This window comes from Notamacropus eugenii, chromosome 7 (genome assembly GCF_028372415.1).
Source record: "Notamacropus eugenii isolate mMacEug1 chromosome 7, mMacEug1.pri_v2, whole genome shotgun sequence".
NCBI lineage: Eukaryota > Metazoa > Chordata > Mammalia > Diprotodontia > Macropodidae > Notamacropus > Notamacropus eugenii.
Genome location: NC_092878.1, coordinates 726,702 through 743,639, shown reverse-complemented (window position 1 = coordinate 743,639; position 16,938 = coordinate 726,702). Strand labels below are relative to the sequence as shown.

The 16,938-nt window shown below is 39.4% G+C and overlaps 1 protein-coding gene across 1 annotated transcript in view; it reads right to left on the bottom strand.

The window, feature by feature from the left end:
* MYO5C (myosin VC) overlaps positions 1–16,938 on the bottom strand; it is a 145,810-nt gene that overhangs the window by 23,094 nt on the left and 105,778 nt on the right. Inside the window, exons 28-32 of the mRNA XM_072622955.1 lie at positions 16,799–16,879; positions 13,581–13,761; positions 9,475–9,568; positions 3,689–3,752; positions 2,123–2,291 (exon numbers count right to left, since the gene is read on the bottom strand). Coding sequence (XP_072479056.1) covers positions 2,123–2,291; positions 3,689–3,752; positions 9,475–9,568; positions 13,581–13,761; positions 16,799–16,879 — 589 coding nt within the window. The remainder of the gene's footprint in view (positions 1–2,122; positions 2,292–3,688; positions 3,753–9,474; positions 9,569–13,580; positions 13,762–16,798; positions 16,880–16,938) is intronic.

Here is a 16,938-nt window from a genome sequence, read left to right as displayed (position 1 = left end):
GGGCAACAAATCACTTTTATTTTCTGCCACTTGACAGTACTCTATTTCCCATGCTATACTGATAAAAAGAGTCAAGATTCAGTTGTAGTAATAAAATTTCTTTTAGATGTTTTTTTTGTTGGTGAAAAATAGGATTTATTTCCATTGGTCCTCGGGGTCATTTGTGAGCTGATGTTTCTCTGGCTCAGTGATTGCTTCCTGGACAATGCTTGTTACCCTCTTTTAGAAGAACTAATGCTAAATAACCTCCTTAGGCTTGGTTACTTTTACTGGGAGATGGGTACCTTTAAGATAGAAGGATGCAGAGATTATGGAGATTCTCTGACCACTATGAGAATCACTGACAGAGAACATATTACACGTACTCACAGACAGATAGATTCATAAACACACACACAGAAGGCACATAGAGGAAAAATCACACTCATCATACATATATTCTCTCATATCTTCACATCCAAATAGAAAATCATCAAAATATACATACAAATATACAGTCACACACCAACACACACAATACAGTGTGATGGAGAAGAAAGGGCTCTTGGTATGTCACTAATTGTCCTAGGTTGAATTCTAATTCTGCTATTTACTGAGGGGAAATCACTACCACCCTCCCCCTCAGTCTTCAGTTCCTTCATTTATAAAATGAGAGGGTTGAACTAAATGACCTCTAAGGCCCCTTCTGGTTCCAGATTCTAATGCTATGCCAGTGTAAAGTGATCAGGATGTTGACCCAAATATTTCCCCTTTAAAAACACTGTTCATACAGGGATACACACATACACAGCCACACCTACATCCTAAAATACCTATAAAGGGACCCTTTTGACAGAATGCTAGGTATCCTTTAGAGGGAATCCAGTAACTAGCTTCCTTTTAATCTGTGGTAGAGAGCTGGCTCTGATACACTGGCTGGCTACTAGTGAGGCTGTACCCCCACATCAGGATCATCTATGGTGGATTGTGTTGGAACCAGCTGGAGCCGATTGCTCAATTTTCAGCAGAAGTATTGCACCTTGGTAAGTGGCACACCACAGAGCAGGCCTTGATTTCTTGTTTTGCTAACTATCTACACTTGAAGGAGCGATGGAGAAAATGTTAATAATGCATTAAACTTAAAACGTTTGTCATGGTACATTTTTCTCTCCTAATAGAGTTGGTTCTTAAACACTTACCAGAACACCCCTGACTTATAATCTTAACTAACCTATATCTACAGCCTACTCTGTAGAGAGGAAAGAAGTGCTTTAGGGACCTGCCACCACAAAAGGTGCTTGCTTCTTTGGTGGACTAGGATTGTGGTTGTGTGTTGGGACAGTTTATTCTAAGTAGACACTGAGAATCACAGAATGGTAGATCTTCAATGCACTTTAGAGGTGAATTCATTTGACTACTCACATTTTATAGATTAGGAAACTGAGACCCGAGAGGGGCTCAAAGCTAACTGCTGGAAGAACTTGGGATAGAAATTAGGTTGCCCGTACTCCCAAACTCATCATGTTACTTTTCTTCACTCCAATCCAACCCTCTCTTCCCCTACAGCAGGGATTCTTAACCTTTTTGTGTCACGGATCCCTTTGGAAGTCTGGGGAAGCCTATGAATATGGTTTTGGATGAATAAAATCATGCTTTTAAATGTGTGAAATAAAATATGTAAGACTACCAAGGAAGTCAAAGATTAGCAGGAATACAGATGTAATATTTCTCCCTATCTAGTTCAAGGTCTCACTGAAGTCCATACACACCCTTCCCCTGTTAAAATACTCTGAAATTTTGTAGAAGTCGTGCTTTTTGTCTCCCCGTGCCCAGGGATTCTCATCCTTGGACTTGCCACATTTCTCAGTCCGAGAGTTCTTTTTCACAGGAAAAATAGAAGCAAATGAAGAACTGTTCTTTTCCTCTTCATGATTATCACAAACCTATCTGACCCAAGCAGCAGGCCTCTTCCTTCCTTGATCTTTCCCCTTTGCCCCCAAAAAGCTTTGAAATAAATGACATTTTATGTTATCTTTGTCAGCAAAGACAAGTCTCAGCTTGTTCTGGGTTTTAGAATTCTTACCATTCTTACAAGCCATCCAGATGTTTAATCTCACATTGAAAAAATGGCAACAGTTCTTACCCTGTTTTCCATATTGAGACGAGATGCTTCCTGCTTGAAACTGCTTTTGACTTCACTTTCTGTTTCAAATTTTTTCTTCAAGTGATCACTGGCCTCTTGCATTTCCCGAATGGTCCCCATCAACTTCTCCTTTTCTTTGGTGTGTATTTCATTCTGGACTTCCATGGTTCTAAGGAAAAGGGTTCTTGTACTGTCAGACCATCATGGTGAGCCCACTTCCTATCAGGTCCATAACTGACTTTTACCCTTATGAAAAAGTCCTTCTGATGCTCTACTCAAAAAGCAGAAGTATGGCCCTAAACCGAGATTAGGAAAGGAAGAACCTGAGACAATTTGGACAAAAATTTGTTTATTTACTTCTCTGCTTTTCCTTCCTCCTTTCTTGTGACTATCTGTCCTCCACTGTCCCCCTCCCAGCTATTTCTGGTTACTAACCCTAATTATTATCATTGTAATCAGGCAGATAACTAAGATTTAAATGCCTGCTGTGTTCCAAGACATGGTGTTAAGCCCTGGGGATACAAAGAAAGACAAAAACTAGTCCCTGATGTCAAGGAGGTCACAGTCTGTTGAAGGAGACAACATGCAGGTAACTCTATACAATAAAGTACAGGATAAATTTGACACAATCACGAAGACTAAGGACAATTGAGAAAGATTTATTGCAGGAGGTAAGACCTGAAGGAAGTCATAAAAGCTGGGAGACACAGATGAGGAGGAAGAGTATTCCAGGCGTTGGCATAGCCAGTGCAAATACATGGAGTTGGGAGACGGAATATTATTGGGGAGTAAGATTTAAGATGACTGAAAATGTCAGAAGGAGGCAGATTATGAAGAGTTTTAAAAGCCCAACAAAAAACATTCTATATTTTTATAACTGTAGTTACTTCTACTCCCTATGATCAATTCAATTCAGCAAACACTTATCAAGTCTCTTTTGTGTGCAGGGCAGACAATTCAGAAGGGAAGACAAAGGAAACAGAAGAGCACACGACAAGATAGGTGACAGAATATCTGAGAGCTAAAGAGAGGGGTGTCATTTAGGTCTTCAGAGAGAGACAGGGTCAGAATGGTATCTCCTTTCCATGTAAATTCAAGTCTTGGTTTGGTTCTAATTCTACTAGTAGAGTCATGCGGGAAGAAAACTTCTTTCCTGGAAATAAATAATTTCATTTGTTTCACTGGGACAATTATTGAGTTTTGCTTACTGTCTCAGGGACTCTCCCTGAGAGAAGACTCTCTCCCTGGGAGGGGAGAGAGAAGGAGAGAACTTGGAACTCAAAATTTTTTTTAATGAATATTAAAATTATTTTTACATGTAATTGAAAATAAAATAAATTATTAAAAGAAAATTATTGGTTCACATATCGAGCATCCAATATAGAGTGTTGTACATGTAAGGTTCTAGCAGAGAGCCATTTTACTTCTCTGAAGGAGCATCCAGCTCTTCTGGTGTAAATCGTTGATTTAAGTAAGGCTATGGCTCTCTATCTTAATATTCCTTGGAAATTTTGCTCTTTTTCCATCTATTTCAATGAGGAGAAATTACATGGTGACAGGACTTACCTCCTTTGAGTTCCTTCCTCTTCCAGATTGTGATGTAACTGACTAGACAGTTCTTCTATTTTTCCTGTGATGAGGGGAAATTTAGTTCATTCATTTTAGACACAGCTGGCTAAACCTTTTCAAAACTTTTAATCAGATGCCCATTTGTTGTGTTTGACAAATATTGTTTACATATCAATATTTACCCAAGCTTTTCCATTTCCTATGTATTTAATGTTTATGAAATAACCAGTAAACAATTATGAACTCTGAAAATAATGACTGTCTTTTCAAGTCGGTCTTTCTGTACCCATTGTAAGGAAAGAAATCTTGGTTTTTGACTCATCTTTTAACCATGCCTGCAATGAAAAGCAACCATTTTTGATAGCTTCAAACCCCAAACACAGATATGTTCCTAATGATGTAAACAGACATTATCTTTGAATTCCTAAGTCTGGTTAATGTCATTGCAGCTAAATAAAAGTTTCCTCTATGTTTCTGTTCCACATGAGGTCTTCCCTGATTTATGTAGCTACAAGGGAGTCATTCTTCCCTAAATACTTAGACCTCTTTGTTGGACCTCTCCTGTCCATTTATCCTATTATGTCTTAAATTATGGTAAATTTGGGCACATCTCTTATCTCTTTACTGAACTACACGCTCTGTAAAGTGTAGGACTATATCTTGTTTCATCTTTGTTTCCCTAAGCACAGTGCCTTTATCAACCCAAAATACCTAATGAATATTTGTTTGATTTAATATTAGCCAAAGAAGATAAACCTAAGACGAAACAAGAAGAAACTTTTATCTTGGACCAGATTTTGACCAATGAAATGGACCTAACTTCTGAAGAAGAAACGACGGAAAGCTTATAAGAAAGCTGACCATATCTGTAAACGAGAAGGGGGCCATAAGGCATACTTTGACACCAACCTTGATACTAGAAAATGAAAGTTTAGAGTTCAGAGAAAGAACTGGTATGATCTCCTGGCTTAAAATTCTGTAGGGAATGTCTTCTCACGAGAAGGAGGGGGTGCTGTTAAGAATGAAATTTTGAGGACACAAACACAAATAAATCCACTAAGGAAGAAAAGTAGATGTCCGAAAAGATTAATACAGTCACGCAAAGAATTCATCAGTGAACTAAGATTTTGAAGAGGCTTGTTAAGAAAAGAGAAGGCCAGTGAACTGAAGGATCCAAAAGGATGACAGGACCTGTGAGAATGCTAAGAATTCTAAAGCCCAGAACAAGCTGAGACTTGTCTTTCCTGACACAGACAACAACAAATGTCATTTATTTCCAAGCCTTTTGGGGAGCAAGGGAAAGATAAAAGAAGGAAGAGGCCTGTTGCTTAGGTAGGATAGGATTATGATAACGATAAAGAGGAAGAAGAGCAGTGCTTCATTTGCTTCTATTTTTTCCTGTCAAAAAAAAAAAACCTCTTGAACTAAGAAATAGAGAAAAAATTACTTAACAGATACTTGGAACTCAAGATAACTGTGAAGATAGTTATGGGGAGAAAAGGGAGAAGGTAGGGGAGAAAACAAGCACTAATATTGCACCTAATCTATACTAGGCACTGTGCTACACTTTACATGTACTTCATTTAACCTTTAACATGTATCTCATAGTAACCTTGAGGCATAGAGAAGTTAAGTGATGTGCCCAGAGTCACACAGCTAGGAAGTGTTTGAGGCTATATTGGATCACAGTTTCTCACTCTGGGCCCAATCTGCTGTGCCACCTAGCTGGCTCTATTTAAATAGATATATAGTTGCCCTTAGTAAGTTCCATTCACCAGGCTCAAAAAACAGCCCAGAGTATTGAAAAAAAAATTTACAGATGAGACTGCAAGATCATGATCAGTTGATTTCTGAAAGACCACAGAGAATGGGCAAGATATTGCAGACCTGGAAATGGGAAGGAAGGGAAAATCCCTCTTAGGTCCTTAATCTTTTAGGGAGCCACCTTTGATTTCCATGACATTGTAGGCTGTCAGCACTCCTCAGCCTGTAAAACTAAGTCTATTTAAAATCCAGCACTCCTTCCGCTGCATCACATTTCCCTCCCTGTTTTCATGGCTTTGGGGCAGCAGATGGAGCAGTGGATATAGAGCTGGGCTTGGAATCAGGAAGGTTCATCTTCTTAAGTTCAAATCCAGCTTCAGACACTTACTAGCTGTATGACCTTGGGCATGTCACTTTCCCCTGCTTTCCTCAGTTTCTTTTTCTGTAAAATGAACTGGAGAAGGACAAGGCAAATCATTCCATTATCTTTGCCAAGAAAACCCCAAATGGGATCATCAAAAATCAAACATGAAAGAAGCAACTCAACAAGTTCAATCTTGGGACCATCTATAAGAGCTGAGCATTGAGTCCCACCATGCCAAAGCCCAGGCGTGAAGGATCCTAAGGTCAGAGACCCCACTGTTCAACAATTCAACTGGACAAGCACTAGATGAGGAGGCATTCAACAGGTCTGGGAGTTGTAGCAGATGCAAGCTCCTTGGGAATCTCACCTCTGTGGCATGAACATCAAAGAAGCTAGTAAGCACCCATGCTTCATAGAACCATGATGGGAGGAAGGAAGGGAAAGAGTGAGGAAAAGGGGAGAGTGAGGAGGAAAAGAAAGGAGAAAAGGGAGATTTTAGCCTAATTAGTAGAAGGTGTTAAGGGGGAAGGCTAGCAACGTTAGCTTCAAATATATGAAAGGTTATATAGAAGAAGAGGTAATTTTGCTTGGTTGTAGAGGGCAGAACAAGGAATAATGGCTATATTTGGTTTAATATCAGAAAAAACAAGGGTAGCCTGACTGTCTGATGAGGTAACACAGTCTTTTTCATAGGGAGGCTGAAGGATCGCTCGTCAGAGAGGTTGAAGCAGGTCATGCACCTGCTCAGCGATAGGATGGGACCTAAGAGATCCTTTCTACTTCTGACATTCAGTATTTCCATGAGTAAAAGATGATCTTTCTTTATGACAATAAAGGTGGAGAAATTGTAATACCAGAAATTGTGAAAAGTAATAACAGGACAACATTTGCATTTTTCTGTAGGTAAGTAGACTGAACGTAAGGAGAAAATGGAACTGAAATGTGATAGAGTACATTTAGGGTTAGGATCAGAAAGGATTCTTTGGTTCTATCCCCTTGAATTTTATTTAAGTCAGAAACACACAAATTATGTTTTCAGTTGGAATACCAATGTAAGTCTTGAAGATATTGCTACTTTATCAATCAATAAGCATTTATTAATCACTCACTACATGTCAGATTCTATGCTATGAAGATACAGAGAAAGGCAAAAAAAAAAAATCCCCAATAATCCCTGTTCTCAGGGAGCTTATATTTTAAGAGGGGTGACAACATGTAAATGAATAGGCATAAGGCAGATACATACAGAGTAAATGCAAGGCAATCTTAGGTAAATTCTAGTAGACTGGGGGTCGGGGTAGACAGGGGAAGGCCTTCTGGAGTGTTACTTGAACAAAATTATAAAGGAAGCCAGGAATTCTAAGAGTTGGAGATAAAGGTAGAGAATGTTCCAGGTATGGGGGAGGGGTGTGTGTGTGGAGACAACCAGTCAAAGACACAGAGAGAGGGGGAGAAGGAGCATCATGTTTGAGAAAGAGAAAATAAGGGAGGCGAAAAAAGTTAAGAAGACTGGGAAGGGAGGGAGGGGCCAGGTTTTGAAGAGCTTTAAAGAATTTATCCCCTTGGTAATTCTTATTCACATAAGAATGACAGAGTTCTATGAAATATAGTTTAAAACCACTGCATTGGGATGCCACTGGAAACCACAGAATGTTAGAACTGGAAGGAATGATAGGTATCATCGAGTCCAACCTCTTCCTTTACAAAAGAGAAAACTGAGTCCCTAACCAACTGAGGTCACAGTCTAGTAAATTCGGAGTTAGAACTCAGCCTCCTGACTCACAGTTCTATATTTTTTCCCCATACCCCTATTTCACACTGCCTTTCAGATTAGAAAGAAACACAAATCCCTGGTCCATTCTTATCTCCTCGCCTGCATGATCCATGCAACTCAATCTTTTTAATAAATATTTGAGTGTCTAATCTATTACACTGTAAACTCCTTGAGGACAGGAAATTCTGGTTTTTAAAAAAATCTTTGTATCTCTGACACCTAACTCAGTGGTCTGTGGCTGCTTCATAAATTATTTTAAAATTGAATCCCCTAGTGTGTTCCTAGCCCCTCTTCTGCCCTGATTCTTTACTCACCTATATCTACCCCCCTCCCAAAAAAACCTCTGAATTTTCATAAGTAGTTTCCCTTTAATTTTAAAGGCTTTGGAGACTAGTGTTTCAGTATATGCCGCCACACAATACTAATGGTAGAAAACTGGTAATAAAAAGATGGGCCTCAGGTTCAGGGAGAAGTTTCTGGTCATTAAAAGAACCCAGCAGTATGCCAAAGGCAATTCATTCCTCGCTCCTCCTCCTGTTCAATTTGGGCCCAACTCATTGTTCATTTGCAATATTTGTCCAACACACATGTGCATGTGTGCATGCACACGTACATGCAGATACATATACATATACTGACTTCCAGTTATTCGTCAAGTTAGACTAATCTGGATTTCCTTCACAAATATCTGGTGAGCAAATGCCCTCTTTGGATTTGTTTCTATAGCCTCTTAGCATTAGATTATAAATTCTTAGAGAGAAAATCAACCCGGGCCACAGGAAGTAAGGATGCCCTGTAGGGTAGCAGTGCTCAAATGGGTTTTTGTCTCTCACACCCTTGATGATTTCCTTGAGGTACTGTGCTCTATATCTCTCCATGGGCCAGAACTAGGGTTAGAAAACAGATATATCAGGGGGAAAGGGATGAATGGGGCTGTTCTCATGTGGTTATCAAGGAGAAGGGATTGAAATAAGTTCCCTACTAGGAATGAGAAGCATCTTACATTGAGGAAATAAAGTAGAGGCACCGTCCCCTCCTTCCCGTCACCCTAAAAGCATGTGAACTAGTCTATGAAGTTCCTTAGAACTCCATTTTAAGAACCATATTGAGTATCAGGGGAAACTTTCTGCAGGAAGCATTAGGAAAAGAATCTTAGACATAGGGCACAGGGGCTGAAGAACACAGTGCATGTTCAGAGGGCAGGGGTCTAGTTTTGTACTATGTGTAAGGCCTTGTACTTCTGTGCACATCAACAGTGAGGCAGCTTGATATGGTGAAAAGATCACTGGACTTAGGGGATCAAAAGACCGAGGGTCTTCAGTCTGCAGCTATGTGACCTTAAACAAGGTACCTAAGGGAATAATAAACTAGATCATAAGGATCAATGACAGGACAGACACAAAACATAATCATGAAGCACCATGTAAAGGTAAGCTGTTTATTACTGGAGAATTTGACTATTATCCCCAACATTTTCCGAGTATATTTTTCTTTTGTGAAGAAAGAATTTTTTATATGTAACTGCAGTGTCCAGGGATTTCTTCTGAAAGGGCTGTGTGGGACATGGGGACAAAAGGAGCTTTTCTATTTTAGCAGCTATGCGGCAAATAAAACTATAACTTCTATGTAGCAAGGCTTTTGGAAGATTAAAAGCTTTAACACTGACTCACAATTTTCCTAGTGTGTAGTGGGAGCCATACTTTGGAACTCAGAATTTTTCTTCCTTTTAGAACCAACCGTACTACGGAATACATATCCAGCTTTGTTTCATTTGCTTTTCTTTGGTTTCAAGTTAGGTACATTTCTCCCCCACCCCCTACCGCAGGCATTTCCCAGTGGTAGAAAACTCTACTTATTTTTAAAGTACGTAGCATCAGTTACCTCTCATTTTTTCCGTCTGTTCAGTTAGACGGATTTCAAGGTCCTGTTTCTGCTTCTCAAGTTCTGAAATCTGCTGTTTAAAGTCTGGAATCATCTTCACAGAAAGATAAGGAAGGAGCATTAAAAAAACTGACATAATTAAGTAGGCAAGAAAAGTATAAATAAATACTTGCTATTCTGAAAGGAAAATTCGGGAGAATTTCAAGTTCTTTATGCAACTTCATAAATTAATCCATTTTTGCCAGTCATTTAGATTTCCACTCTGCCCTAGACCATGAAAAAGAAGCCGCAGGAAATAATAATGTGCTATAGGGTAGCAATTCTCAATTTTTTTTCATCTCCATCACACCCTTGATGGTTTCTTCGATGTGCTGTGCCCCACATGTGTCCATGGAAGGAAGAAAGCCAACTGAAGGGAGAAAATGTATATACCAAGGGAAAGGACTTTTGGGATTTATTCCATATGATGTTCCAAGAGGGATTAAAGCAATGATGTTTTACTAGGAATAAGGACCCTCTTAAGCTGAGGAAATAAAACAGAGGTACTTTCCTCTCCTTCCCATCACTCCAAAAGCACAAGGACTAGTCTATGAAGTTCACTAGAAATTCACCAGTGAAATCCATTTTGAGAAGCTGATGGAAGGTCAAGGGCATCTTTCTGGAGAAAGATTTAAGGAAAATACCCTAGACATAGGACACAGCTTGAGCAAAGATGCAAAGGCTAGAGAATACGGTGCATGTTCAGAGGGCAGAGTGGTCCAGTTTGGTTAGATTATCTTCTATGTTCAAGGTATTGTACTTCTATAAAATTTTTTTTAAAAAAATGACACAGTTCCTGCCCTCAAACGCTTATGATATCTTAACACCATCTTTGACTCTATTATTTGCATGAGGTAGAGGCTCTGAAGTCAAATGTTCCGTTTTGATAATTCTTCATTGACGATCAAGAGTGCCACATTTCCCACCTGCAGTTGGAGGACTTCAGTACATAGCTTCTTGCCCAAGTGAGGTATATGAACAGTTTTCTCTTCTTTGGCCTATTGCCAATGTATGCGTTGATACCATACCCACTACTGGGCAGTCTTCCTAGCTAAGCCTGGCTTTGTAAATTAGTTCTTACTGTATAGATTTTCTCACTTCCCTTGTGCAAACTGAGCATTTCAGTCTTGTACCTAGGACACATTTTACACAGAATCACTGGATCAGGGAGTTGGAGGGATTCCTAGAGGCCCTCTAGTCCAGCTGTACATGGTCAGGAATCCCTTTGAAACACATGGTCATGCAGGAGAAATCCTGAAAAAGTATCCACTTGGGGTCACTTACTTCATCTTGGAAATCATATGCACCTACACTGCTACTGACATAACCTTTTCTTTCTCAACCAAAATTCTTCCTCCTGCGATATTTTGCTGTTCTTTAAAAAAATTTTTTGTAGAGTGCCTCTTCATCCTGCTATACCACTACTTCAAATAGGTTCTTTTCTCCTCTGCCAAGACAGCCCTAACCCCTAAAGAAATAGTTCCCTTTTTAGGAATTGTCATTATCTTGTGAGTGTCAGCTGATAGACCTAGAGTAGTACAGCACAGAGCTTGGCATAGAGCAGGTGCTCAATAGATGTTTATTGATGGTTCTCCTGGATGCTGAAGGTCATTGGTTTCATCCCCAGCTGCCAGCTTGCAGGCATCCCCAGTGGAGTGGAGATTACAGGGGATTGGAGAGATAGCTGTGGGAAAGGGAGGGCCTCACTTCCAACCACATTCTGAAATGATCTTTTCTTTCATCCCCATTCATTCACTATAAGCTTTATGTAAGCAACTGAATGCCTGCTGTGTGTGTTAATCATGCAGGTGTAATGTTAATTATGTTAAGGAGAGTTAAAGATCTTCCCCACCCATTAATGGGCCTAGTCATTAAGGGAAGCTTGATTAGGGAAGATTTGTTTGGTAGGAAGGCTCTTACCTTTTGTTAATTTCTAACGAGGCACTGGTTCTCCAGGGTTGTGATGCCCTCTGGCTCTGAAAAATGTATATATACTCTGAGGGCAGTTTTGCTTTGGGGCTTACTTATGTGGAGTATTCATTTGACCAGAGGAGACTCTGGGTAGCCCTTAAGGAGCCCACTCCCCCCACCTTTGAAAACCCAGATGTTGGTGCTTCTATCTTTGGTAACTAAGCACGTACATATGTAATGGTCAGACAGTTGGATCTGTCTGTTGATCTGTGATGTATGTATTGCTTATGGTCAGACAGAAGCCTTGTCTGTTGGTCTTTATTTCTCTGCTAGCATTTTCTCTGTTGGTATACGTAATAAAAGAAGATTGTTGACCCCTCAAAAGTTGCTTTCCTTTTAGTAAAGCACATCTAAGGACCTGTACAGCAGGCCCTCCTGTGTATGCTGGGGTCCTTGCTGTTGCAGCAGGGAATCATGGTACTGCTCTTACATACAAAGAGTTTACCAAATACAGCTATAGAAAAAATGATGAAAACATGGATGGCCAGATTCTATCTGGAGTACAAAACATTCGAGGTATTAGAAAGTAACTCTGGATGAAGACATTAAAGGATGAACCAAAGAACTATGCTTAGCATTTCCTTTTCTGAAATCTCTTATCCTCTGGAGAATAGATCACTTTACTTACCGTGTCACCTAAGCATCATATAATATCAGGCTTCCAAATCCTAGAGACATCTTACTATTGGGACCAATTTTGTGCTTCAGACTCAAGAACAGTTCCATGCAATGCGCGCGCACACACACACACACACACACACACACACACACACACACACACACACACACTTTCATATCTTCCTCTTCTCACTCTGAATCACCTCCTTTTATGAGGCATTCACTTCCCCTCTGAGAGAGCCTTCTGCATCTTATGACTCAATGGAAGTGGATATTTCTCCAAGACACACACACATGAGTACCAGAATGAGAAGACTTGGGATGTGTTATAGGCTTCCCTCTGAACAAGTCATCTAACCACTAAGGCTGAGTTTCCTAATTTGTAAAAAAAATCAGGGAAGTCATGGTTGCATAGCACTGCAGCCTTCACCACTTACTAGCTCTATGGATAAATCATTTAATCTGAGACTCACTTTCCTAATCTGCAAAAATGAGGGTAATAATGGCTTCATTGCCATGCCACAGGGCTGTTGGAAGGTCAGTGCTTTGCCAACTCTGAAGGGTTATATAAGCATGTATTATTATTGTACATATAAGACTTGGAGTTGTCATACATATATGCCAGACCCAGAACCCTAATTTATATCAAAACATTTCCACTCATCAAACATCGATCCTCAGATTGTCATGTGTGCTTTGCCTTCAAAACATTCCCCTCGAATATTTTGTGCAACCTCAGGATGCGCTGTACTGCCTACTAAAATCATTCTTCCCCTCATTTCCCTTCTACATTTCATCCTGTTTATCTTCCTGATATTTTGTCAGTTTTTGTGGGGGTTATGGCTAGTATTAAATATACGAAAGAAGGAATCATCATATACTTTGTTCTCCCCACCCCCATCCTGTTTTTGTGCAGTGGAATAAGATGGTGTAAAATACAATATCTAGGAGCTGAAGTACTCACCAACCAAAGGTTATTTACTTTTTATGACCCAATTAGTTAGTTTCTTGCAAAAGGTAATTTATGTCAAGTACGCTTTTTCTGAGCATCTGGGGCCACAAGGATATGAATGCAGCTGAGCAAGCAGCAGTCATGACCGGTAGAGCAAATGTGATCAAAGAACACTGAGGCAGAGAATCTGCAGTTTGTTGATGCCTTAGCATGATCTCTGCACTGTCTTCACCATCTCTGACATCCATTTTGGGACAGTTTCCTAGAGATTACATAAATGAGCACTCTGGCTTTATCCAGCAGGGAATTCTGGTTACCATTTGAAATCTCAGCTTGGGCCATACTCTCGCCTCCACTTCCCCCCAAACTGTAAGGTAGGTTTTTTTATAGTCCTATTAATTACCCTAGGTTATTGACATCTTATGGACCCATTTCATGGCCCCAACAACAAGAGACTATTTTGTTCCACCACAGAAAAGGAAGAAATGAAAGGAAGCATGTTTGATCAATGACCATGTTACTATACCATGTTTTCAGATGTCAGTCTGGTAACTTCGTGACGGATACTGTCATTGATGTCATTTTCTTCCCTAAACAATTTTTGTAAATGGTTGATTTCTTGACTGAGGTGTTCAACTTTAAAGTTCAACGCTTCAATCTCCTTTTCATAGTTCTCTTTCTGAGACTGGAAATGGTTCTCCAACACTCTGTCAAAGAAAGGGGCAAATATTCAAGTATCTACTGTGTGCGGATCATGGTGCTAGGTTCTGGGGCCCTGAAGACAAAAATAAAATATTCCTGTGATCATCAACAAACTGGCTTGCTATTCAGGGAAGCAACCTAAAAATGAAAGGTAATTTTTTGGGGAAGAAAGTACCACAGATAGGAAGATCAGAAAAGCTTCATAGAAGAGGTAACACAAGATGAATTCTTAAGAAAAACTAGGAATTCTAACAGTCGATAGTGAGGAGGGAATGCCATGGGAGAGTGGCTTGTGCAAAAGCACGGAGATGGGAGAGAGAATGTAATGAGTGACAAACAGCAAAAAGGCTAGGATGACTAGAACAGACATTAAGTACTTTAAGAATAGTAGTATGTAATGATGCTGGAAAGGTAGAAGGCTGGACCAAAAATGTGAGGGTTTTCAATGCCAAACAGAGGAGCTTGTATTTTATCACAGAGTCAATTAAGAAGGAACTGGTTTTGCACAGGGGAGTGACATGACCAGATGTTAGTACGAGCTTTAGGAATATCACTTTAATTAGTTAAGCAGAGGACAGATTGGAGAGGGGTAGTACAGTCTTCAATGTTCATGCCTTTTCTCTGTTAAGTTCCTCACTGTGTAAGGAGCATAGTGTAAGGAACACTAACTTATAGTCAAGAGACCCAGGTTTGAATCTCAGCTCTACCACTGACAAGTTGAGTGATAGTAGGAAAGACAATTCACCTTTCATTTGTAAAAAATGGCAATGGGGAGTCTGTCATATAATGGATAGAATGTTGGGCTTGGAGTCAGGGAGATCTCTGTTTATATTTGTCTCTGGCACCAGCTATGTGCATGTGGACAGGTTTGATCTAATCTGGTGAAAGGAGTTTGTTTTCTCACACTGGGAGTGCCCATATAGATAGAATCACAACTTAATGACATTTTAAATGGAGATGTTAAACTTACACTACCTATCCCAGAAGGATGTTGTGAGGATTGAATGAGAAGATATATGTAGAATACTTTGTAAATAGCTTTAGGCTTTAATTAATAGCATTAGGGACTGGACCTATGATTTTGCTAATGTCAAGATTTCCCAGATGAGGAAACTGCCTCTACCAATGCAGGTAGGCATCTTTTCTTAACGAACAGTCTTAGAGGCAGGACTTTAATCCAGATCTTTCATGACTTTGAGGCCAGCTCTCTATCCACTAGGGCATATTATCTCTTATTATTACTACATTATTATATAAACTCAGATTATGTAGGTTCCCTAAGCAAGAACCAAAGACCACAGTTTGGGTCATGCCTCAGAGCACATGGACTTAGGGGCATTAGCCATTGCCTTACAATTAATTGTTCTTAGCCTGTTGCACACCTTCCTCACCTCCACCTCTCAGAAGACTTAGTTTCCTTCAAGATTCATCCAAAATGCCGCTCCTACACAAGGGGTGCTCATCCACACAGTTGTTGGTGTCCTCCCCACTGATGTTACCTTGTATGGATCCATCTGCATCCCTGTTGTTTTTCTCCTATAGAATGGCAGTACCTTGGCTAATGTGAGAATTTGTTTTCCTTGATTAGACATACTTGTCACCAAGGTTTTGTTTTTGTTTTTTCAATTTGGGCAAGGGAGGCAGGAAGGAGAAACAAAATAAATGCTTGTAAAATTTTTAAAAAAGATTGAAAGTCCTTACTCCAATAGTCAACAATCAATAAACATTTATTAAACACCTACTATGTGCCAGATTGTGCTAAGCACTGGGGATACAAATATGAAAAAAAGAAAAATGGTTTTTGCCCTCAAGGAACTTACAACAAACACAAAAGTAAGCTAAAAAGCAAGGGATGGGGGGCATGGATGGAAAAGTTAGTAGAAAAGTCCCAAGGTAGTGCCACCAAGGGAGAAATAAGGAGCAGCTGTCTGAACAGGGCTCTCTCTTCAAATGGCCATTTCAGGCTCATGGTCCCATTCTTCAATCAGAGAGGCAGAGGATAATGATGGTCAGCTCTTTGAGGACAGAACTGTTTCATCTTTATCTTTGTATCCTCAGCATAATGCATAGAAAAGTTGCTTAATAAATGCTTGCTGTGAAATAAGAGTGAACCATATTCAAAACCTTTCAGCATGGACACAACTTGAAAGAGTTTGCATTCCATCGTCATAACCTTCCAATACTCAACCGAAATGAGACACTGGAGGAGGAGATGATCCCAGTTTGTGACATGGTTCTACATCTTTCTAACCATGACTGAAGCATTTTTAGCAACATGTTTGTACCCCAAATTCCTTATTAAGAATATAAAGAAATGCACATTTCTGGTAGTGTGCAAATACAAGAAGACATTTTGTAATAAATGGTGAAAGTCCTTAATTTCAGCACTAGGATTTGGACAGTCAATATGGTGATTAAAAATAACTTAGAAATGTCAATTACAAAGACTTCTAAAATAAAATCATTTTACATTAACTTTATAATTCCAGAAAAATTACAGTGAACTCTCTAAATTTCTTCAGTCAAAAATATAACACAGCATTTCAGTTTATACATTCTTAAGGATTTTCTATTCTATTTACTCATTAATGAACTTCTTATCCCATAAAAACATTATCAAGTGCTTACATTACTAGATTTTCAGGTAAATTATTCTAGATAAAATGAGGTAATTACAATATAATGTATAAACATTTTTTTTTGTTAAATACTATATTTGGCCACAGCAACTTTGGAAGAAGATCTACTAACAAATAGGGAGAGGAGTTGGCTCTCTGTGTCAGTGGAGGGAATGTTCACACTAATGAAATTAGATTCTGGAAGTCCCATAATAGATATTGAAGGAAGATGAGAGAGAAGGGGTATGTAGAGTATTGGAGGAAGAAGAGAAAAAGAAAGAGAAGAGGAAGAAGAAAGATAAGTAGGCAGGGGAAAGGAAAAAGAGGAAAGGAAGAAGAGATAGAGGAGAAAGAAGGGAAGAAAGAAAAAGAGAAGAGAGGGAAGAGAAAGAAGGACCAGGGAGATCTAATTGATTTTTCTCACCTAGTTGCTTTCTTTAGACCTTCGTATGCAAACCAGAGTTCTCCATCTTCATTTAAATGTTCCAAATCTTCCACAGAGAGTCTGGAAAATAGCACAGAAAAGGAAATCAATGACTTCCCCCCTTTATATTTTGTTCTTTT